This window comes from Sciurus carolinensis, chromosome 16 (assembly GCF_902686445.1).
Source record: "Sciurus carolinensis chromosome 16, mSciCar1.2, whole genome shotgun sequence".
NCBI classification, from domain to species: Eukaryota; Metazoa; Chordata; class Mammalia; order Rodentia; family Sciuridae; genus Sciurus; species Sciurus carolinensis.
Window position 1 is genome coordinate 67,796,134 of NC_062228.1, and position 24,409 is coordinate 67,820,542.

Consider the following 24,409-nt stretch of genomic DNA (forward strand, 5'->3'; position numbering starts at 1 on the left):
AAGTAGGTCTGGCTTTTGTCCCCCTTTCTTCCACCTGCTGTCGGTCAGTGATGAGATAGATGCTCATGGAAGAGAAAGGCCTGGCTTTGTACCAGGCGTGTGACAGGTGCTGCTAGGAGTGGGCTGGGGAGGAGAAAAATTCTTACTCCTTTGCCCCAGGAAATATCAACAATCTCCACATTCCCTGGTCCACTTCTTAAGCAAGCCCAAGATCGGCTCTATATAAGGACCCTCCCCCCACCCTCAACCCCAGTGTGCAGTGCAAATCAATCAATAGTTACTGGTGGAATGGCAATCAAAGAAAACAGTTAAACACCAAACAACTTCTTAAAGCCAAAAAACATTTTTCATGGAGTTGAACATTTTTCAAGTATGATTTTTCAAGTGTAAAAGCAGTGACTTTTTGTTCAAACAGAAGCAGCATCTAGGAATTAATTCTGGCACTTGGGTTCTAGGGGGTTACAGGTATGCATCATTGATTTTTTTCCCTCTCTTATTTTAAAGGCCTCGTGTTTCTATTCCTGAGTTCATATCGACACCTGCTGGCCCTCCCCTGTAGTGGACAGTGGGTGGCCAGCGCCTCCCTGGTTAGATGGGGCAATGCCAAGCAGAGAGCCCTCATCCATCTGCTTTCAGATTCAGTGGTAAGTCGAGGTGCAGAGAAGGAAGCTGACAAAAACACAACCACCAAAGGCAGCCTGACTGGGGAGACCTTTGCAGCCTGACCAAAGCCTGAGTCGTTAGGGACCACTCTCTCAGTTCCTTTCCTGGGCAAAGATGAGTCACTCATGGAATTTGGATCAAGTTCGATTGCATGCCAAGAAATAGCACACCAGACTCAAGTCATCCCAGGCCATCTCATGTCTCTCTCACCTGCTCTAACCTTTCCTGAGTCCCTGTCTTGTGCACACACTCCAGTTTTAAAAAGGGAAAACATCCCACTGTTAAAAGACAACTCTCAAAGGTTCCCTAGTAAAGTCTCTCAGGCCAAGGGGAAGTCAGAATTTTCTCCAATTCCTAGACACCACTCCTTACCCTCAATAGACATGCCATTGATTCTCTCCCTCTGCTTGGCTGCTAGGTGGATCTGAGTCACAGCCAGAAGTTTATGTTCATGTACACTGAGGTACATGTGCACACACACAGAAGGTTGGCTGCTGTTACTTTCTCTCTGCCCCTAGTTTTTTCTTTTCTTCTTATTTTGGTGCTGGAGATCAAACCCAGGGCCCCGTGCATACTAGGCAAGTGCTGTACTAGAGAGTCACATCCCAGTCCTAGTCTTTTGCTTCACATAAGATCAATACTTTCCCATTCCTTTGAAGTTGTTGGAAAAGACTTTCCCACAGAGATAATTCCTGTCTATCAACTGGAGTCTCAGAAAGATAGTTGATCAGGAGACTCAGAACAATCTGGGTAAATGGGATGGCCAAGAATGGCACCATCATAGGACAGACACCAACTTTCATTCACACCAGGCCTTGTGGCCTCTGGCTGTCTTCTGTCTTCTTTCTACCTTTTCCTTTGCTCTTAACAAACATCTGCTTGTTCCCCCAGCTACTTTCTGTGTTTCCAGGTACCATCTGCCCTTAGCTCCCACAATCCTGCCTTTACAAACCCTAATTTTTAAGACTAATTGCTCTAAAGAGTAAAACTTCTAAATATATAATCAGGTCATCAGTGAACAGGGATAGTTTGAGTTCTTCTTTTCCTATTCATATCCCTTTAATTTCTTTGGTTTGTCTAATTGCTCTGGCTAGAGATTCAAGGACGATGTTGAGTAGAAGTGGTGAAAGAGGGCATCCCTGCCCTGTTCCAGTTTTTAGGGGGACTGCTTTCAGTTTTCACCATTTAGAATGATATTGCCCATGGGTTTATCATAGATGGCCTTTACAATGTTAAGTAAAGTTCCCACTATCCCTATTTTTTCTAGTGTTTAGAGCATGAAGGGATGTTGTATTTTATTGAATGCTTTTTCTGCATCTATTGAAATAATCATGTGATTCTTAACTTTAAGTCTGTTGATATAGTGAATGACATTTATTGATTTCCAGATTTTGAACCAACATTTCATCCCTGGGATGAAACCCACTTGATCATGGTGCACTACCTTTCTAATATATTTTTGTATGCGATTTGCTAAAATTTTGTTGAGAATGTTTGTGTCGATGTTCATTAAGGATATTGGTCTGAAATTTTCTTTCCTCGATGTGTCTCTGTCTGGTTTATGTATCAGGGTGATATTGGCTTCATAGAATGAGTTTGGGAGGGTTCCCTCCTCTTATATTTTGTGGAATACTTTGAGGAGTATTGTAATGAGCTCTCTTTAAAGGTTTTGTAGAACTCAGCTGAGAACCCATCTGTTCCCGAACTTTTCTTTGTTAGTAGGTTTTTTATGACCTGTTCTATTTCATTGCTTGAAATTGATTTATTTCAGTTGTGTATGTCCTCCTCGTTCAGTTTAGGTAATTCATATATCTCTAGAAAATTGTTGATGTCTTCGAGTTTTTCTGTTTTGTTGGAGTATAGATTTTCAAAGTAGCTTCTAATTATGTTTTGTATTTCACTCGTGTCTGTAGTGATATTTTCTTGTTCATCCTGAATACTAGTAATTTGAGTTTTCTCTCTTTCTCTTTGTTAGTGTGGCTAAGGGTTTATCAATTTTGTTTATTTTTTCAAAGAAACAACCCTTTATTTTGTTAATTTTTTTCATTGTTTCTTTTGTTTCAATTTCATTGATTTCTGCTCTGATTTTAACTATTTTGTGTCTTGTACTACTTTTGGTTTTGGTCTGCTCTTCTTTTTCTAGGGCTTTGTGATGTAGCGCTAAGTCATTTACTTGTTGATTTTTTTCTTCTTTTGTTGAATGTGCTCCATGAAGTAAATCTTCTTCTAAGTACTGCTTTCATAGTGTCCCAGAGATTTTGATATGATATGTCTTTATTCTCATACTTCTAAGAATTTTTTTATTTCCCTCCTAATGTCTTCTGTTATCCATTCACCATATAATAGCATATTATTTAACCTCCAAGTATTGGAGAATTTTCTGTTTTTTATTCTGTCGTTTATTTCTAATTTCAATTCATTATGATCTGATAGAATACAAGGGTAGTATCTCTATCTTCTTGTATTTGCTAACAGTAGCTTTGTGTCATAAAATATGGTCTATTTTAGAGAGGGATCCATGTGCTGCTGAGAAGAAAGTGTATTCGTTCTTGTTGGATGGCATATTCTATATATGTCCATTAAATCTAGATTGTTGTTTGTGTTATTGAGATCTATGGTTTCTTTACTCAATTTTTGTTTGTAAGATCCATGCAGTGGTGAGAGAGGTGTGTTAAAATCACCTAGTATTATTGTGTGTGGTCTATTTGATTTCTGAAATTGAGAAAGATTTCTCTGATGTACATGGATGAACCAGTGTTCGGGGTATAGATATTTATGATTGTTATGTCTTGCCGATTTATGCTTCCCTTAAGCAGTATGTAATGTCCTTCTTTATCCCTTCTGACTAGTTTTGGCTTGAAGTCCTCATTATCTGAAATAAGGGTGGATACTCCAGCTTTTTTGCTGTGTCCGTGTGTATGGTATGCTTTTTTCCCATCCTTTTACTTGTAGTCTGTGTGTATCTCTTTCTATGAGATGAGTCTCTTGCAGGCAGCATATTGTTGGATTTTTCTTTTTAATCCAATCTGCCAGTCTAGGTCTTTTGATTGATGAGTTCAGGCCATTAATATTCAGGATTCATGATTATATATTTAGAGTTCTAAACTTTTAGGACTCATAAATGAATTGAGTAAAGTAGCAGGTTACAAGATCAATACTCCTAAATCCAATGCATTTTTATACATGAGTGATGAATCTTCAGAAAGAGAAGTTAGGAAAACTACCCCATTCACAATAACCTCGAAAAAAATAAAATAATTGGGAATCAATCGAACAAAAGAGGTGAAAGACCTCTACAATGAGAACTACAGAACACTAAAGAAAGAAATTAAAGAAAATCTTAGAAGATGGAAAGATCTCCCATGTTCTTGCATAGGCAGAATTAATACTGTCAAAATGGCCATACTCCCAAATGTGCTATACAGATTCAATGCAATTCCACTTAAAATCCCAATGACGTACCTTACAGAAATAGAGAAAGGAATTATGAAATTAGTCTGGAAGAATAAGAAACCCAGAATAGCTAAAGGAATCCTTAGCAGAAAGAGTGAAGCAGGGGGTATCACAATACCAGACTTCAACTCTACTACAAAGCAATAGTAACAAAAATGGCATAGGATAGGTACCAAAATAGACAGGTAGATCAATGGTACAGAAGAGAGGACACAGACACAAACCCAAATAAATGCTATTTCCTCATACTAGACAAAGGTGTCAAAAACACACAATGGAGAAAAGATAGCCTCTTCAACAAATGGTGCTGGTAAAACTGGAAATCCATATGCAACAGAATAAAACTATACCCCTATCTCTCACCCTCCACAAAACTCAACTCAAAATGGATCAAGGACCTCGGAATCAGACCTGAGACCCTGCATCTTATAGAAGAAAAAGTAGGTCCAAATCTTCAACATGTCGTCTTAGGATCAGACTTTCTTAACAGGACTCCCATAGCACAAGAAATAAAACCAAGAATCAATAAGTGGGATAGATTCAAACTAAGTAGCTTTCTCCAGCAAAGGAAGCTATCAGTAATGTGAAGAGAGAGCCCACAGAGTGGAAGAAAATCTTTGCCAATCATACTTCAGATAGAGCACTAATTTCCAGAATATATAAAGAACTCAAACAACTCCACACCAAGAATACAAATAACCCAGTGAACAAATGTTTTCAGGAAACGAACAGACACTTCACAGAAGATCTACAAGAAATCAACAGATATATGAAAAAATGTCCAACATTCTAGTAATAAGAGAAATGGAAATCAAAACAACCCTAAGATTCCATCTCACCCCAATTAGAATGGCGATTATGAACAACATAAGCAACAATAGGTGTTGGCGAGGATGTGGGGAAAAAGGTAAACTCATACATTGCTGGTGGGGTTGCAAATTAGTGCAACCACTCTGGAAAGTAGTATGGAGATTCCTCAGTAAGCTAGGAATGGAAGCACCATTTGACCCAGCTATCCCACTCCTTGGCCTATACCCAAGGGACTTAAAATCAGCATACTACAGTGATACAGCCACATCAATGTTCATAGCTGCTCAATTCACAGTAGCCAGATTGTGGAATAACCCTAGATGCCCTTCAATTGATGAATGGATAAAGAAACTGTAGTATATATATACAATGGAATATTACTCAGCCATAAAGAATGATAAAATTATGGCATTTGCATGCAAATGGATGAAATTGGAGAAAATCATGCTAAGTGAGATAAGCCAATTTCATAAAACCAAAGGATGAATGATGTTGCTGATAAGCAGATGATGATACATAATGGGGGGTGGGGGGGTTAGTGTTAGGGTTAGGATTAGAGTTAGGGGGGAGGCAATAATGGATGAAGGAAGGACTGTATAGAGGGAAAAGAGGGGTGGGAGGGGTGGCAGGGGAAGGGAAAAAGTAACAGAATGAATCAAACAACATTTCCCTATGTAAATTTATGATTACACAAGTAGTATGCCTTTACTCCATGTACAGAGAAACAACATGTATCCCATTTGCTTACAACAAAAATAAATAAATAAAATAAAAATGTCAACTAACTATAAAAAAAGAATAAAACTAAGTACGCAATGTTAAGAGTAATTAGTGTACTTTAGAAATCCTTGTTAGTTTAACATATGAATTAAGTCTTGTTTCTTGTAAGTACATTAAGTATTTGACCTTAGGGAAGAAACTTAAATAGCTTTCACTGTTGTCTCACATACATATAATGAACTTAGTTACACACAAACTTGTTGGAAAATGCGCTTTACGTACACACAGGCATTCTTAGCATTCATTTAGACCCTCATGTCACCAATTTATGAAAACACAAACAATGTTCAAGTACGCCACCCATGGAATTTAGGAATTTAAGAGTATTTTGTTATATCTAACAGAATTTTAACTTTGTAAATTAATCAGATGTTTTTACTAAACACATTTATGAAAATTAGTTCCACATATGTCAAATCCAATTTACTGATTAACTATAAGAATTAGGGTATCAGACAAGTGTATTGGACAGCATTTACCTCTTCCATGTTGAAGAAAATTAAATAGCATGAGAGAGCGAGAAAGAGAGAGAAGGCACAGAGAGGGAGGGAGAGGGAGGGAGAGAGACACAGAGAGAAGACTCTGAAAACCATTTTTTCTGTATTGCCACCCACAAGAACTTTAAAATGGATACATTTTTCTTCAGTCATAGGTTGGTCACTCCCTGGACCTGCTGTATATTACAGTTTACATTCCAAAGCAGACATCACCAAGGCTAGGCAAGGGAAATTGCTGCCCAGGGCTTTTAACCCTTATTTACCTGGTTGGTAATCAGGTCAATTTTGCATGCAGAAAATTATGAGGCTTTACTTCCCATATTTTGAAGAATGGGGCTGTTATATCATATTCCTTACTGAGACATGCAATTGCCTTTTGGACTGGTTAGGGTTATTTTTCTCTCTCTCTCAGTGACATGCCGGTTAAATTTTTGCTCCATAGGTTAAGATGAGGGTAAGTGCTTGAAATAAAGATTTTTACATGATTTTGGGCTGGGAACTCACCTCATTTGCCATTTTGCAATAAATGACTTTTTAACTTTTTGCACAATTTCTTAATCAAAGTTTCCATATTTGGGTCATTGGTGCAGATTATCTCATTTGTACTGTGGCCATATTTGAGTGCTGACCTTAATGAAGCTTTCAATTTAGATAAATGACTGGATCATTCTCATATTGTGGAGGGGTGAAGGACTGGAACAGACCTGGAAGATTTGTCCCTACTTAGTGAAGGTCTGTCTGAGTGAGGGGATGAAGTTGTGACTGAGCAAGCAAAGAAGCAGAGGGTGGAGGTGGAGAAAGTGAAGAGTGATCATTTAGGTCAAAAGAGGAAAAGTCATTAGGATTGGGAGGTGAAAGTGTTAAGGGAGAGTGAGCAGGGAGGACCTGGGTGGGGAAGGAGGACTGACTTAAAGAGGGGTGAGAGTAAAGAAAAGAGAAGGCTTGCTGCTGTGACAGAAGTTGTATAAATTCTGTATAATGGTGGGATTGAAAGTCCCATTCTTTGGACTGAGGAGTCATTATCTAATTTATATTGGGGCCAAACTGTGTAGCAACAGAATATGAGCTTTTGAGGTTTGAGATCTGGAGTCAAATAGAGAGGCTGATGGTTTTTGAGGAGACAACAAGGGTGTGGGGTCACAGAGAATTTTAGATTGTGCGGAGTCCTTGGCTAAGAGTTCTCAGGAGCCCAGGGAAGGGAAACAGGAGTGAAAGGGGTGTCCCCACAACCTCTCTGACTTCCCACGTAGAAGCAGACCACCAGTGAGGGTTGTCACCATCCCTGACAGGTCTGCAGCCAAGGCCAAGGGAGAATCTGACCCAGTGCTGGGATTTTTGTAGAGAGAGAGAGAGAGCACTCAGGGCCTCCAGAAGAGTTCTGAGGACACACTGCCAGTAGAGGAAAGACTGACTAGAGTCAAATTCCGTGGTGAGCGAGAAGGTTGGAAACATCGATTCATGAACCCACTATTGTGGATATTGGCCAGGGATGAGGGGGCACTGTCAAGATGGCTCAGATCCTGGTAAAGGAAGAACCAGCAGGCAATGATCATGGATCCCGTCCTGTGTTTCAGTACCAGAATATTAGGGTAGCTTGCACAAAAATCCATTGCAGACATACCTCAGAGTTCAAGCAATGGTTTATTGACACAGACAGTCTGCCAGGCTGTCCCTCTGTGAGGAGATGTAGCCTGCAGAAAAAAAACTTCTAAACTATATAGTCATGTACATTGGAGTAGTTAAAAATAACCGGTCTGGCCCTGTAATTCTTACTTGATGTCTTTGGGGTGGTTCTGGTTATTGGGACTCCTTGTGAGTGGGCCTACCAGGAAGGTAATTCCTGGGTGGGCAGGTACTGACTTTCAAAAGGGAGTCACTTTGGCCCGAAGTCTAAACACAGGCTGCAGGTCATGTGCAGAAGCACCCTTGTTAGACTGCTACTGGGAGCTACAGTCTGCACATCTTCCCTGATACAACTGTCATTCCAGTGAGGGGCTGAACTCCAGAAGTAGCTTTGCTATACCTTGGCAGGTGGGCATTTATGAACCTGGGTTCCTCATATTTTGAGGTGCTTTGAAGATACAGCTCACCAATAGCTTCAAACCCTCTAAGGCCTGGACCTGACTTGGTGACACCTTCCTAGAGTAGAAGGAAGCAAAACTGCTTAGAGAACAGGCTGGTTCTTCCCAGGGCGAGGAAGTTACAAATGAAGTCTGGAATGTGTTGTCTCACTAGAAGGATGAGTGACCAAGGAGTAAGGATGCCATGATCAAAGGACAAAGAAATCCATTTGGAGAATCTGTCACAGACCAGTCTGTGAAAACTAGAGCATCAGAGAAAATAAAGACCACTCCAGATTATGGCCCATGAAAGCCATGAATTCTTGCATACATGAGAAATGGTTTAGAAAAGGAGTGAATAAGGAGAAATGGGAATGTCCCCCAGGTGGGAGGTTGAAGGGGAAGGAGCCTGAGAGCTAGGTAAACAGTGGTGGCCAAAACACAGGTGGAAGACGGATGTGCATCAGGATACATGGGTCAAACATGTCCAGAATGCTTACTGAAGGAGAAAATGGTAAGATTACAGTAACAAACTGTGAAAGAATTAGTTGGAATTGTCGCTGTGATGACCACTACCACGTGCATCCTGGTGCACTATAAGTGCATAATAGTCCACATCTGTGGTTTCCCAGTAAAAGATTTAGAACTTCAATCTTCTGGAAACATTAGCACTACAGAGGAAGATTTTTAAAATAACTGGCTTCTCATCTTAAAAAAATAAGAAGACAGGAGCTGGGCTGGGTCCCGCCACGGAAGTGGGTGGAACGTCGCATCCCGGAGTCGGGTTGCGCTGGAGGCCGGTCCTGGCTTTGTAGCTCCCTCAAGATGGCGGCACAGCCACCCAGCAGGATCCGCCTCAGCGTGCTTTGCCCGAAGTTTTTACATATAAATTCTACTAGTCATACTTGTCCATTCAGTGCAATTGCTGAATTAATAGATAATGCTTATGATCCTGATGTGAATGCTAAACAGATATGGATTGACAAAACAGTGATAAATGACTGTATATGCTTGACATTCACTGATAATGGGAATGGTATGACATCAGATAAGTTATACAAAATGCCAAGAGATGGGAAAACACATCAAGATAGATTTAAAGTAATTTATCCAAGATGATACAGCCAAGAAGGCTTTGGCTTCAGTGACAAAGTCACCATGAATGGTCATGTCCCAGTTGGATTGTATGGGAATGGCTTCAAGTCAGGTTCTATGCGTTTGGGTAAAGATGCCATTGTTTTTACCAAAAATGGAGAAACCATGAGTGTGGGCTTCTTGTCTCAGACCTACTTGGAAGTCATAAAAGCAGAACATGTTGTTGTTCCAATAGTGGCATTCAACAAGCACCACGTCAGATGATTAATTTTGCAGAATCAAAAGCCAGCCTTGCTGCAATTCTGGAAAATTCTCTGTTTTCTATGGAACAGAAATTACTGGCAGAACTTGATGCCATTATGGATAAGAAGGGGACAAGGATCATCATTTGGAATCTTAGAAGCTACAAAAATGCAACAGAGTTTGATTTTGAAAAGGATAAATATGATATCAGAATTCCTGAGGATTTAGATGAGGCAACGGGAAAGAAAGGGTACAAGAAGTAATAAAGAATGGACCAAATTGCCCCCAAGAGTGACTATTCCTTGAGGGCTTACTGCAGTATACTATATCTAAAGCCAAGAATGCAGATCATCTTACGTGGACAGAAAGTGAAGACACAGCTAGTTTCAAAGAGTCTTGCCTACATCGAACATGATGTTTATCGACCTAAATTTTTAACTAAAACAGTGAGAATTACTTTTGGATTCAACTGTAGAAATAAAGATCATTATGGCATAATGATGTATCACAGAAATAAACTCATCAAGGCTTATGAAAAAGTCGGATGTCACCTAAGGGCAAACAACATGGGTGTTGGAGTAGTTGGAATTATAGAATGTAATTTCCTTAAGCCAACTCATAATAAGCAAGATTTTGACTACATTAATGAGTACAGACTTACAGTAACAGTGCTAGGAGAAAAGCTGAATGATTACTGGAATGAAATGAAAGTGAAGAAAAATTCAGAATATCCTCTAAATTTGCCAGTTGAAGATATACAGAAACGTCCTGATCAAACGTGGGTTCAATGTGATTCCTGTCTAAAGTTGTGAAAATTACCAGATGGGGTAGATCAACTTCCAGAAAAATGGTATTGCTCCAATAACCCTGACCCACAGTTCAGAAACTGTGAAGTTCCAGAAGAACCCGAGGATGAAGATTTGGTACATCCCACTTATGAAAAAACCTACAAGAAGAACAACAAAGAAAATTTCAGAATCAAACAACCAGAAGTGATCCCACGGAGTAATACTGAACTGTTTCGGACGACCCCTATTTCAAGTAAGAACTTTTCTCCTATGAGGGAAAGCATTCCAAGAGGATATCATTCAGAAGTAACAAATTCTTATCCAACAAGACCTATAAATAATCATCGGGTTTCACCCCAGTCTGCACCTGAGAGCAACAGCCTAAAACGGAGACTTTCTACTCGTTCCTCAATTTTGAATGCAAAGAATCGGAGATTAAGTAATCAAGCATTTGAAAACTCAACTCATAAAGATGATGATGATGATGATGAAGATGTGATCATCTTGGAAGAAAACAGTACTCCCAAACCTGCAGTAGATCATGATATTGAAGTTAAACCAGAACAGAGTCACACTGAACAAAGTGGTGTTCACATTGAGCTTGTGGGCAGTGCTAAATCTTGTGGCCACACTAGTTCAACAAGCACTGCATCACCCAGGTGTGATCGGGGCACTACTGCAGCCACCCAGACAGAAGCACCAAATGTAGTTGTTAAAAAGGAAGAAATGATCAAAGATGAGGTAGATGTAAGAAATGATATAGCAATACTGCCCTCCTGTGTAGATGCTGAAGGAAAGATACAGGAAACCCAGGAAACCTTTTCTAAGGCTGCAGATGATGTTGGCTGCCAGTTACAAGAGCTGAGAAATGAACTACTTTTAGTCACTCAAGAAAAAGACAATTATAAGAGACAGTGTCATATGTTTACTGACCAAATCAAAGTATTACAACAGAGAATATTAGAAATGAATGACAAATACATGAAGAAGGAAACTTGCCATCAGTCTACTGAAACTGATAATGTATTTTTTTTAGATTTACTTTTTTTCTATTGTAAACAAATGGGATACATGTTGTTTCTCTGTTTGTACATGGTGTAAAGGCATACCATTTGTGTAATCATAAATTTACATAGGGTAATGTGTTTGATTCATTCTGTTATTTTTTTCCCTTCCCCCACCCCTCCCACCACTCTTTTCCCTCTATACAGTCCTTCCTTCCTCCATCTTGCCCCCCTCCCTAACCCTAACTCTAACCCTAACACTAACCCATCCCACCCCCATTATGTGTCATCATCAACTTATTAGCGATATCATTTGTCCTTTGATTTTCTGAGATTAGCTTATCTCACTTAGCATGATATTCTCCAGTTTCATCCATTTGCCTGCAAATACTATAATTTTATCATTCTTCATTGCGGAGTAATATTCCACTGTATATATATGCCACATTTTCTTTATCCATTCATTAACTGAAGGGCATCTAGGTTGGTTCCACAATCTGGCTATGGTGAATTGAGCAGCAGTGAACATTGATGTGACTGGATCTCTGTAGTATGCTGATTTTAAGTCCTTTGGGTATAGGCCAAGGAGTGGGATAGCTGGGTCAAATGGTGGTTCCATTTCAAGCTTTCTGAGGAATCTCCATACTGCTTTCCAGAGTGGCTGCACTAATTTGCAACCCCACTAGCAATGTATGAGTGTTCCTTTCTCACCACATCCATGCCAACACCTATTGTTGCTTGTGTTCTTGATAATCGCCATCCTAATTGGGGTGAGATGAAATCTTAGGGTAGTTTTGATTTGCATTTCCCTTATTACTAGGGTTGTTGAACATTTTTTCATATATCTGTGGATTGTTTGTACATCTTCTTCTGTGAAGTGTCTATTCATTTCCTTAGCCCATTGGCTGATTGGATTATTTGTATTCTTGGTGTAGAGCTTTTGTAGTTCTTTATAGATTCTGGAAATTTGCGCTCTATCTGAAGCATGGTTGGCAAAGATATTCTCCCACTCAGTAGGCTCTCTCTTCACATTGCTGAGAGTTTCCTTTGCTGAGAGAAAGCTTTTTAGGTTGAATCTATCCCAGTTATTGATTCTTGCTTTTATTTCTTGTGCTATGGGAGTCCTGTTAACGAAGTCTGATCCTAAGCCAACAAGTTGAAGATTTGGACCTACTTTTTCTTCTATAAGATGCAGGGTCTCTGGTCTGATTCAGAGGTCCTTAATTTATTTTGAGTTGATTTTTGTGTAGGATGAGAGATAGGGGTTTAATTTCATTCTGTTGCATACGGTTTTCCAGTTTTCCCAGCACCATTGGTTGAACAGACTATCTTTCCTCCATTGCATATTTTTGGACCCTTTGTCTGGTATGAGAAAATTGTATTTATTTGGGTTTGTGTGCATGTCCTCTATTCTGTACCATTGATCTACCTGTCTATTTTGGTACCAATACCATGCCGTTTTTGTTACTCTTGCTTTGTAGTAGAGTTCAAGATCTGGTATTGCAATACCCCCTTCTTCATTCTTGCTACTTAGGATTCCTTTAGCTATTCTAGGTTTTTTATTCTTCCAGATGAATTTCATAATTGCTTGCTCTATTTCTGCAGGGTACATCATTGGGATTTTAATTGGAATTGCATTGAATCTGTATAGCACTTTTGCTAGTATGGCCATTTTGACAATATTAATCTACCTATCCAGGAACATGGGAGATCTTTCCATCTTCTAAGATTTTCTTTAATTTCTTTCTTTAGTGTTCTGTAGTTCTCATTGTAGAGGTCTTTCATCTCTTTTGTGAGATTGATTCCCAAGTATTTTATTTTTTTTTTGATGCTATTGTGAATGCGGTAGTTTTCCTAATTTCTCTTTCTGAAGATTCATCACTTATGTATAAAAATGCATTGGATTTATGAGCATTGATTTTGTAACCTGCTACTTTACTGAATTCACTTATGAGTTCTAAAAGTTTTCTGGTGGAATTTCCAGGTTCCTCTAATTATATAATCATGTTGAGAGCAAACAGGGATAGTTTGAGTTCTTCTTTTCCAATTTGTATCCCTTTAATTTCTTTGGTATGTCTAATTGCTCTGGCTAGAGTCTCAACGATGATGTTGAATAGAAGTGGTAAAAGAGGGCATCCCTGCATTGTTCCAGTTTTTAGGGGGAAAGCTTTCAGTTTTTCACCATGTAGAATGATATTGGCCATGGGCTTAGCGTAGATGACCTTTATAATGTTAAGGAATGTTCCCACTACCCCAATTTTTTCTAGTGTTTTAAGCATGAAGGGATGCTGTATTTTATCGAATGCTTTTTCTGCATCTATTGAAATAATCTTGTGATTCTTGATTTTAAGTCTATTGATATGGTGAATGACATTTATTGATTTCCTGATGTTGAACCAAATTTGCATCCCTGGGATGAAACCCACTTGATCATGGTGCACTATCTTTTTATTATGTTTTTGTATGCGATTTGCTAAAATTTTGTTGAGAATTTTTGCATCGATGTTCATTAAGGATATTGGTCTGAAATTTTCTTTCCTCGATGTGTCTCTGTCTGGTTTAGGTATCAGGGTAATATTGGCTTCATAGAATGAGTTTGGGAGTGTTCCCTCCTCTTCTATTTTAATGAGCTCTTCTTTAAAGGTTTTGTAGAACTCGGCTGAGAACCCATCTGGTCCTGGACTTTTCTTTGTTGGTAGGCTATTGAATACTTCTTCTATTTCATTACTTCTAATTGATCTATTTAAATTGTGTATGTTCTCCTCGTTCAGTTTAGGCAATTCATATGTCTCTAGAAACCTGTTGATGTCTTTGAAATTTTCTATTTTGTTGGAGTATAGATTTTCACAGTAGCTTCTAATTATGTTTTGTATTTCAGTCGTGTCTCTTTTTGATATTTCCTTGTTCATCCCGAATTTTAGTGATTTAGGTTTTCTCTCGTCTTTTCTTTGTTAGTGTGGCTAAAGGTTCATCAATTTTGTTTATTTTTCCGAAGAACCAACTATTTATTTTGTCAATTTTTTGTATTGTTCTTTTGTTTCAATTTCATTGATTTCAGCCCTGAGTTTAACTATTTCCTGTCTTCTACTACTTTTGGTGTTGGTCTGTTCTTCTTTTTCTAGGGCTTTGAGCTGTAGTGTTAGGTCGTTTATTTGTTGAGTTTTACTTCTTTTATTAAATGCGCTCCATGAAATAAATCTTCCTCTATGTACTGCTTTCATAGTGTCCCAGAGATTTTGATATGATGTTTCTTTGTTCTCGTTTACTTCTAAGAATTTTTTTATTTCTCTCCTGATGTCTTCTGTTATCCATTCATCATATAATAGTGTATTATTTAATCTCTAGGTATTGGAGAAATTTCTGTTTTTTATTCTGTCACTTATTTCTAATTTCAATCCATTATGATCTGATAGAGTACAAGTTAGTATCTCTATCTTCTTGTACTTGCTAACAGTAGCATTGTGGCATAAAATATGGTCTATTTTAGAGAAGGATCCATGTGTTGCTGAGAAGAAAGTTTATTCGTTCTTTTTTGGATGGTATATTCTATATATGTCCATTAAGTCTAAATTGTTGATTGTGTTATTGAGATCTGTTGTTTCTTTGTTCAATTTTTGTTTGGACGACCTATCCAGTGGTGAGAGAGGTGTTTTAAAATCGCCTAGTATTATTGTGTTGTGGTCTATGTGATTTCTGGAATTGAGAAGGATTTGTTTGACGTATGTGGATGAGCCGCTGTTTGGGGCATAGATATTTATGATTGTTATGTGTTGCTGATTTATGATTCCCTTAAGCAGCATGTAATGTCCTTCTTTATCCCTTCTGACTACTTTTGGCTTGAAGTCCACATTATCTGAAATGAGGATGGATACTCCAGTTTTTTTGCTGTGTCCGTGTGCATGGTATGTTTTTCCCCATCCTTTCACCTTTAGTCTATGGGTATCTCTTTCTATGAGATGAGTCTCTTGCAGGCAGCATATTGTTGGATTATTCTTTTTAATCCAATCTGCCAGTCTATGTTTTGATTGATGAGTTCAGGCCATTGACATTCAGGGTTATTATTGTGATATGATTTGTATTCCCAGTCATTTGACTCATATTTGTTTTTTGACATGATTTGGTTTCTCCTTTATTTGGCTATTTCTTTAGGTTAGCGCCTCCTGTTGCTGATTTGCATCATTGTTTTTCATCTCTTCCTCATGGAATATTTTGCTGAGAATGTTCTGTAATGCTGGCTTTCTTTCTGTAAATTCCTTTAGCTTTTGTTTATCATGGAAGGATCTTATTTCATCATCAAATTTGAAGGTAAGTTTTGCTGGGTATGAGATTCTTGGTTGGCATCCATTTTCTTTCAGGGCTTGGTAAATGTTGTTCCAGACCCTTCTAGCTTTTAGGGTCTGGATTGAAAAATCTGCTGATATTCTTATTGGTTCCCCTCTGAATGTAATTTGATTCTTTTCTCTCGCGGCCTATAAAATTCTGCCTGTATTTTGTATGTTAGGTATTTTCATGATAATGTGCCTTGGTGTGGGCCTGTTGTAATTTTGTATATTTGGAGTTCTATAAGCTTCTTATACTTGTTTTTCCATTTCATTCTTCATATTTGGGAAATTTTCTGATATTATTTCATTGAATAGATTGTTCATTCCTTTGGTTTGTTTCTGTAAGCCTTCCTCAATCCCAATAATTCTTAAATTTGGCCTTTTCATGATATCCCATAATTCTCATAGATTCTGTTCATGATTTCTTACCATCTTCTCTGTTTGGCCAACTTTTTTTCAGGATTAAATAATTTGTCTTCAATGTCTGAGTTTCTGTCTTCCAGGTGTTCTATCCTATTGGTTATGCTTTCTATGGAGTTTTTAACTTGGTTTATTGTTTCCTTCATTTCAAGTATTTCAGTTTGTTTTTTTTTCAGTATCTCTAACTCTTTATTGAAATGATCTCTTGCTTCCCGTATTTGGTCTTTTAACTGTTGATTGGTGCGATCATTTAATGCCTGCATTTGCTCTTTCATCTCCTCCTTCAATGCCTGCATTTGCTCTTTTATCTCCTCATTTGCTTCTCTGATTGTTTTAATTATGTACATTCTGAATTCCCTTTCTGACATTTCTTCTGCTGTGCTGTCATTGGGTTTTATTGATGTAGTACCTAGGTTTGTTTGGGACATTTTCTTCCCTTGTTTTCTCATATTGGTCAGATGTCAGTGGGAATCTGAGATATTGCAGATTTCCTCTATTGGCTTATAGTGTCCCGGTAGATTTCCAGTGTATCACCCTCCAGCCTTCAGTAGCCTGAAGTCTTGGAGGAACTTGATAATGCAGTGCTTCCAAGGAAAGCTGCCCCTAGCCCCCTACTGGTTCCAGGGCTTGGAGCTGGTTTTGTGCGGAAAGGCTCTCACTGGGACCTGCACTGTACAGCTGGCCGTGTGGGAGGAGCCCACTGCCAGAGTGTGGAAGTCTACCTGGGGAAGACTCTAGCTGCCCTGCCCTGCTCTGATAAGCCACCCCTATCTGTGCCTGCTGCCCAGGCCAAGTTTCGCCCAGTGGGGGAGACTCACCCCGTCACTCTTTTTTTTTGTCCAAGTCTCTCAATGCCTCCTCTTCTTGAGTCCTGAGTTCTGGAGTGCCTGGAGAATCAGTCACCCTCTAGGCCGCCATCTTGGATCGCCCCGTGGAAAGAGCCTGTGGCCAGAGTGGGCCGAGTTGCCTAGAGAAGTCTCTGGCTGCCCTGCCCTGATCCCAGAGGCTGCTTGCAGATCGAAGCACTCTGTTGGCTCGGGGACTTGTGGCTGGCTCTATGTAGAAAGACTGTCACTGGGCGGTCTGTTCCGAGAAACTAGCCTTGAAAGGCGCCTCTCACCGCAGGGGGCCAGGCTGCTTGGGTAAGTCTGTGGCTGCCCTGTCCTGGTCCCTGAAGCCGCTTGCGGGCCAGAGTATGCCGTGCTGGCTCCGGGACTTGGAGCTTGTTCTGATCAGAGAGGCTCTCAGTAGGGGGCCTGCTCCAAGAACCTGGAGAAGCTGGGTGTGTGGGAGGGGCCCAGTGCCGGATTGTGCAGGGCTGCCTGTCGAAGACTCTAGCTGCCCTGCCCTGATCCGATTAGCCACCTCTATCTGGGCCTGCCACCCGGGCTGAGCTTTACCCAGTGGGCAGACTCACCCGTGGCTCTATTTTGGTCTGAGTCTCTCAATGCCTCCCCTTCTTAACTCCTGGGTTCTGGAGCGACTGGGGATGCAGTCCCCCTCTAGTCTGCCATCTTGGATCGCATATCATTGGAATGTTAATTGGAATTGCATTGAATCTTTATAGCACTTTTGGTAGTATGGCCATTTTGACAATATTAATTCTTCCTATCAAGAACATGGGAGATCTTTCCATCTTCTAAGGTTTTCTTTAATTTCTTTCTTTAGTGTTCTGTAGTTCTCATTGTAGAGGTCTTTTACCTCTTTTTTGAGATTGGTTCCCAATTATTTTATTTTTTTCGAAGTTAATGTGAATGGGGTAGTTTTCCTAATTTCTCTTTCTGAAGATTCATCGCTTATTTATAAAAATGCCTTAGATTTATGTGCATTGATCTTATATCCCGCTACTTTACTGAATTCACTAATGAGATCTAAAAGTTTTCTGGTGGAATTTCCTGGTTCCTCTAAGTATACAATCATATAATCAGCAAATAGGGATAGTTTGAGTTCTTCTTTTCGTATTCATATCCATTTAATTTCTTTGGTTTGTCTAATTACTCTGGATAGAGTTTCAAGGATGATATTGAAAAGAAGTGGTGAAAGAGGGCATCCCTGCCTTGTTCCAGTTTTTAGGGGGAATGATATTAGCTATGGGCTTAGCATAGATGGCCTTTACAATGTTAAGGAATGTTCCCACTATCCCTATTTTTTCTAGTGTTTTGAGCATGAGGGGATGCTGTATTTTATCAAATGCTTTCTCTGCATCTATTGAAATAATCATGTGATTCTTGACTTTAAGTCTGTTGATATGGTGAATGACATTTATTGATTTTCTGATGTTGAACCAACCTTTCATCCCTGGGATGAAACACACTTGATCATGGTGCACTATCTTTTTAATATGTTTTTGTATGTGATTTGCTAAAATTTTGTTGAGAATTTTTGCATCGATGTTCATTAAGTATATTGGTCTGAAATTTTCTTTCCTCGATGTGTCTCTGTCTGGTTTAGGTTATCAGGGTAATATTGGCTTCATAGAATGAGTTTGGGAGCGTTCCCTCCTCTTCTATTTTATGGAATACTTTGAGAAGTATTAGAATGAGCTCTTCCTTAAAGGTTTTGTAGAACTCGGCTGAGAACCCATCTGGTCCTGGACTTTTCTTTGTTGGTAGGCTTTTGATGACTTCTTCTATTTCATTACTTGAAATTGGTCTATTTAAATTGTGTATGTCCTCCTCATTCAGTTTAGGCAATTCATATGTCTCTAGAAACCTGTTGATGTCTTTGAAATTTTCTATTTTGTTGGAGTATAGATATTCAAAATAGCTTCTAATTATGTTTTGTATTTCAGTCATGTCTGTTTTGATATTTCTTTGTTCATTCCGAATTTTAGTGATTTGGGTTTTCTCTCGTCTTCTCTTTGTTAGTGTGGCTAAAGGTTCATCAATTTTGTTTATTTTTTCGTAGAACCAACTATTTATTTTGTCTCTTTTTTGTATTGTTTCTTTTGTTTCAATTTTGTTGATTTCAGTTCTGAGTTTAACTATTTCCTGTGTTCTACTACTTTTGATGTTGGTCTGTTCTTCTTTTTCTAGGGCTTTGAGCTGTAGTGTTAGGTCGTTTATTTGTTGAGTTTTACTTCTTTTATTAAATGTGCTCCACGAAATAAATTTTCCTCTAAGTACTGCTATCATAGTGTCCCAGAGGTTTTGATATGTTTCTTTGTTCTCATTTACCTCTAAGAATTTTTTAATTTCCTTCCTAATATCTTCTATTATCCATTCATCATATAATAGCATATTGTTTAATCTCCAGGTGTTGAAGTAGAAAAATATGGAATGCTTCACAAATTTGCATGTCATCCTTGCGTAGGGACCATGCTAATCTTCTCTGTATTGTTCCAATTTTAGTATATGTGCTGCCGAAGTAAGCAAGATAGCGTATTTTTAATTGAGAGTATTAAAGGCACATCTGAAAGTCGAGACCATGTGAAATCTCAGTATTGGCAAGCTTTGGAGAAAATAGAAAGGCTGAAAAAAGAGTGTAGTGCTTTGCAACATGTAAAGGCTGAATGTAGTCAGTGTTCTAATAGGGAGAGTAAAAGTGAAATAAATGAAATGGATGTGCAGCTTGACAGTGTGTTTAGACACTTGGACAAATGCAGTGTTGAGAGGGACCAGTACAAACGTGATGTTGAATTATTAGAAATGGAAAAATCACAGATTCGTTCTCAGTGTGAAGAGCTCAAAACTGAAATGGAACAGTTAAAATCTGCAAGTCCTGTGAGAGGAACAGATGCTTCAACTTCAAGTAATATTGAGGAGTCTGTAAATTACACAGATGGGGAAAGCCTCAAACTTCGATCTCTTCGAGTTAATGTGGGACAGCTGCAGGCCATGATTGTACCTGATCTTGATCTTCAGCAAGTGAATTATGACGTTGATGTAGTTGATGAGATTTTAGGGCAAGTTGTTGAACAAATGAGTGAAATCAGTAGTACTTAAAGTATGTATCATGAATTAATAAAATACTTGCTCAGTTCTTTTCATTGTCTGGCTTTCAAAATATAAACAGTTTCATTCTATAATTTCGATAGGTAACAGACTGAAGAACCATTATTTTACTGTATTCTATGCATTCAATATTCAATATTCAATTACTATTTATTTTTACTTTTGTTTCTGAAAATTCAATACATATTCTTTTTGTATGTATGCTTAATTACATGTCTCTCATATAATATTGGATTTCTATTGTATTATTTCCTTCTTTTCCTTCTGAAAAGAGCAAATAAATGAAGATTGTTTTTATTTGTTTGATAAAGTAAATGAAAGTGTATTTTTGGTATGAAACTGGTTTTCTGTCTCAATTGTAACTGCCCAAATTTTTAAAATATATTGTAAAAAATACATTATCTCTAACTCTTCAAAAAAAATATAAGAAGACAAGACCAAGGTACCCAATGGAAGGCTGAGCAACTGTTTATCAGAGAAATCCACAGAGACGTGGAAACTAAATGCAAGGTTGTCATTGGTCCTGCACATTGAAAATGCCAAGGATAAATTGGGAGCAGTGGTTTCCAGGCATCACACACGGTTTACATAAAGATTCCCACCCATATAAAAATTTCTGATTTATGATAATACTGTCATTATATAAGAACCTACATTCTTTGGAATTGTGCACTGAGGTACTTATGGGTATACTCCCATGTTATACTCAAATTATTCAGTAAAATATTTTATGTATATACAAACTGTTGATTGTGTGCACACAGATGCTCACACATACATGTATATAGTACCTGTGTAGAGATGGAAGGGAAACGTAAAGAATAAATAAGTGAATGAAGCAAAAGTTAAACAATTGCTTTTCAAGTTTGCAAGTATATCCTTTTCTATTTTGCAAATTTTCTGTAAAATTAAAATGACATCAAGAAACTAAAATACAAAAATTAGTTGACACATTTCACTGCTTATTAGAAAAATGAGACATATCACATGGTCATTTAAATTAGTAAAAACAATTAGGGGATAGTAGGAACATTCTTCAACAGTGTAGAGGCTATCTATGCTATGCCTACAGTCAAAAACCTGAAAGCATTACCCCAAAACTCTGGAGCAAGGCAGGGATGCCCTCTTTTGCCACCTCTATTCAACATTGTTCTTGAAATTCTAGTCACAGCAATTAGACAGACCAAAGAAATTAAAGGGATATGAATAGGAAAAGATAAACTCAAATTATCCCTATTTCCTGATGACTTCATTCTATATTTAGAGGAACCAAAAAATTCCAACAGAAAACTTCTAGAACTCATAAATCAATTCAGTAATGTAGCAGGATATAAAATCAATGCTCATAAATCTAATGCTTTTCTACTCATAAGTGATTAATCCTCTGAAAGAGAATTTAGGAAAACTACCCATTCACAATAGCCTCAAAAAACATAAAATACTTGGGAATCAATCTAACAAAAGAGGTGAAGGAACTCTACAATGAGAACTACAGAACACTAAAGAAAGAAATTAAAGACAACCTTAGAAGATGGAAAAATCTCCCATGTTCTTGGATAGGCAGAATTAATATTGTCAAAATCACCATACTACCCAAAGTGCTATACAAATTCAATGCAATTCCAATTCAAATCCCAATGACCTACCTCATATAAATAGAGCAATCTATCATAAAATTCATTTGGAAAAATAATAGAGCCAGAATAGTTAAAGCAATCCTTAGCAGGAAGAATGAAGCAGGGGGTATTGCAATACCAGAATTCCAACTATACTACAGAGGAATAGTAACAAAAACAGCATGGTATTGGCACCAAAATAGACAGGTAGATCAATGGCAGAGAACAAAGGACACAGAGACAAACCCAAATAAATACAGTTTTCACATACTAGACAAAGGTTCCAGAAACATACAATGGAGAAAATATGACCTGCTATACAAATGGTGCTGGGAAAATTGGAAATCCATATGCAGAACAATGAAACTAAACCCCTATCTCTCACCCTCTACAAAACTCAACTCACAATGGATCAAGGGCCTTGGATTCAGACCACAGATCCTGCACCTTTATTGAAGAAAAGTAGGTCCAAATCTTCAACATGTCAGCTTAGGACCAGACTTCCTCAACAGGACTCCCATAGCACCAGAAATAAAAGCAAGAATCAACAACTGGGATAGATTCAAACTAAAAAGCTTTCTCTCAGCAAAGGAAACTATCAGCAATGCGAAGAAAGAGCCTACAGAGTGGGAGAAATTCTGTGCCAATCATACTTCAGATAGAGCGCTAATCTCCAGAATCTATAAAGAACTCAAAAAACTCTACACCAAGAATGCAAATAATCCAATTGACAAATGGGCTAAAGAAATGAATAGACACTTCACAGAAGAAGATCTACAAGCAATCAACAAACATATGGAAAAATGTTCAACATCTCTAGTAATAAGAGAAATGCAAATCAAAACCACCCTAAGATTCCATCTCACCCCAATTAGAATGGCGATTATCAAGAATACAAGCAACAACAGGTGTTGGCGAGGATGTGGGGAGAAAGGTACAATCATACATTGCTGGTGGGGCTTCAAATTAGTGCAGCCACTCTGGAAAGCAGTGTGGAGATTCCTTAGAAAACTTGGAATGGAAACACCATTTGACCCAGCTATCCCACTCCTTGGCCTATACCCAAAGGACTTGAAATCAGCATATTACAGAGATACAGCCACATCAATGTTCATAGCTGCTCAGTTCACAATAGCCAGATTGTGGAACCAACCTAGATGTCCTTCAATTGATGAATGAATAAAGAAAATGTGGTATATATATACAATGGAATATTACTCAGCCATAAAGAATGATAAAATTATGGCATTTGCAGGCAAATGGATGAAGTTGGAGAATATCATGCTAAGTGAGATAAGCCAATCTCAAAAAACCAAAGGAAGAATGATATCGCTAATAAGTGGATGATGACACATAATGGGGGGTGGGAAGGGTTAGTGTTGGGGTTGGAGTTGGGAATAGGGAGGGGGCAGGAATAGAGGAAGGAAGGACAGTATAGATGGAGGGGAGGGTGGGAGGGGAGGGGGGGAAGGGAAAAAATGGCAGAATGAATCAAACAACATTACCCTATGTAAATTTATGATTACACAAATGGTATGCCTTATGCCATATGGACAGAGAAACAACATGTATCCCATTTGTATACAATAAAAAAAAAAGAAAGTGTGGTATATATACACAATGGAATATTACTCAGCCATAAAGAATAATAAAATTATGGGATTTCCAGGCAAATGGATGAAGTTGGAGAATATCATGCTAAGAGAGATATGCCAATCCCAAAAGTCCAAAGACCAAATGATCTCTCTGATAAGTGGATGATGATACATAATGCATTGTTGTTGGGAAGAAAGAATGGTGGAAGGATGGATTGTATAGAGAAAAGAGGAGTGGGAGGGTGGGGTAATGGGAAAAATAACAGGTTGGGACAAACATCTTTACTCTATGTACATGTATTATTACACCAATGATATGACTCTACTTCATGTACAACCCGAGAAATAAGTTTCACCTCATTTGTTTACAGTGAATCAAACTAAATAATTTATTTTTAAAAGAAGAAAACAGAAAAATGATCCCAGTAATTGGAATCTGGGGATTTGGTTTCAAGTCTTCAATAAATCACATGATCTCTAAAAAAAATTGATATATTATCACCCATTCTACATAGTTTAAAAAGAAACCAGAAGTACAGGTGATCTTCGTTAAACTTCTAAAAGGTATCGAGCAAAATGTGAAAAGGAACACAAAAACATACTTAAGCACCATTTTTCTCACCTCCATTCAGGGGTGAAAGATGGGTCATGTCTGTGTGTCCTTCCACACCATCTCCAGGTACAAATGCTAAGTATATAGAAAAACATCCTGTGTGTGGGTGGGAAGGGTCAGACCACGTCCTCAGATCACTGGAGCACTTAATTGCAGCAGCTCCAGAATCCACTGCCCTGAACATAGCAAACATGAGGCACACTTCCATGTTCCCACACCTGGCAGAATGCTCCTCCCTGTGCTGCACCTGACAGAATACTTCTGCCTGGGCAGCAACTGGCTGCATACTCCCCCCTGTGCTCCCACCTGGCTGAATGCTCCTCCCTATACACACATATGGCCGAATGCTCTTCCCTGTGCTTCACATGGTGTAGACATGCTTAAAGCTCTTTGAGGAAGAGACCGTGCACACACGCGTGTGTGAGGACGTGGCCATCTGGTGGTGTGTGATTCCTCCTCTCCCACCCTTACACCCGCATGGTCCCCAGGCTGTGCTT

General features: G+C 38.5%; 1 protein-coding gene and 1 non-coding gene across 2 annotated transcripts; one reads left to right on the top strand and one right to left on the bottom strand.

The window, feature by feature from the left end:
- The first annotated feature begins 9,088 nt into the window (after positions 1-9,088).
- LOC124967431 (MORC family CW-type zinc finger protein 3-like) lies at positions 9,089-20,079 on the top strand. The gene is given in 4 exon segments (XM_047529721.1): positions 9,089-9,332; positions 9,396-9,610; positions 9,613-11,412; positions 19,507-20,079. Coding segments are annotated over 4 exon segments (2,832 nt in total).
- Positions 19,403-19,509, bottom strand: LOC124967650 (U6 spliceosomal RNA). The gene has a single exon (XR_007105572.1). It is a non-coding gene; the product is annotated as a U6 spliceosomal RNA (small nuclear RNA).
- Positions 20,080-24,409: the final 4,330 nt, after the last annotated feature.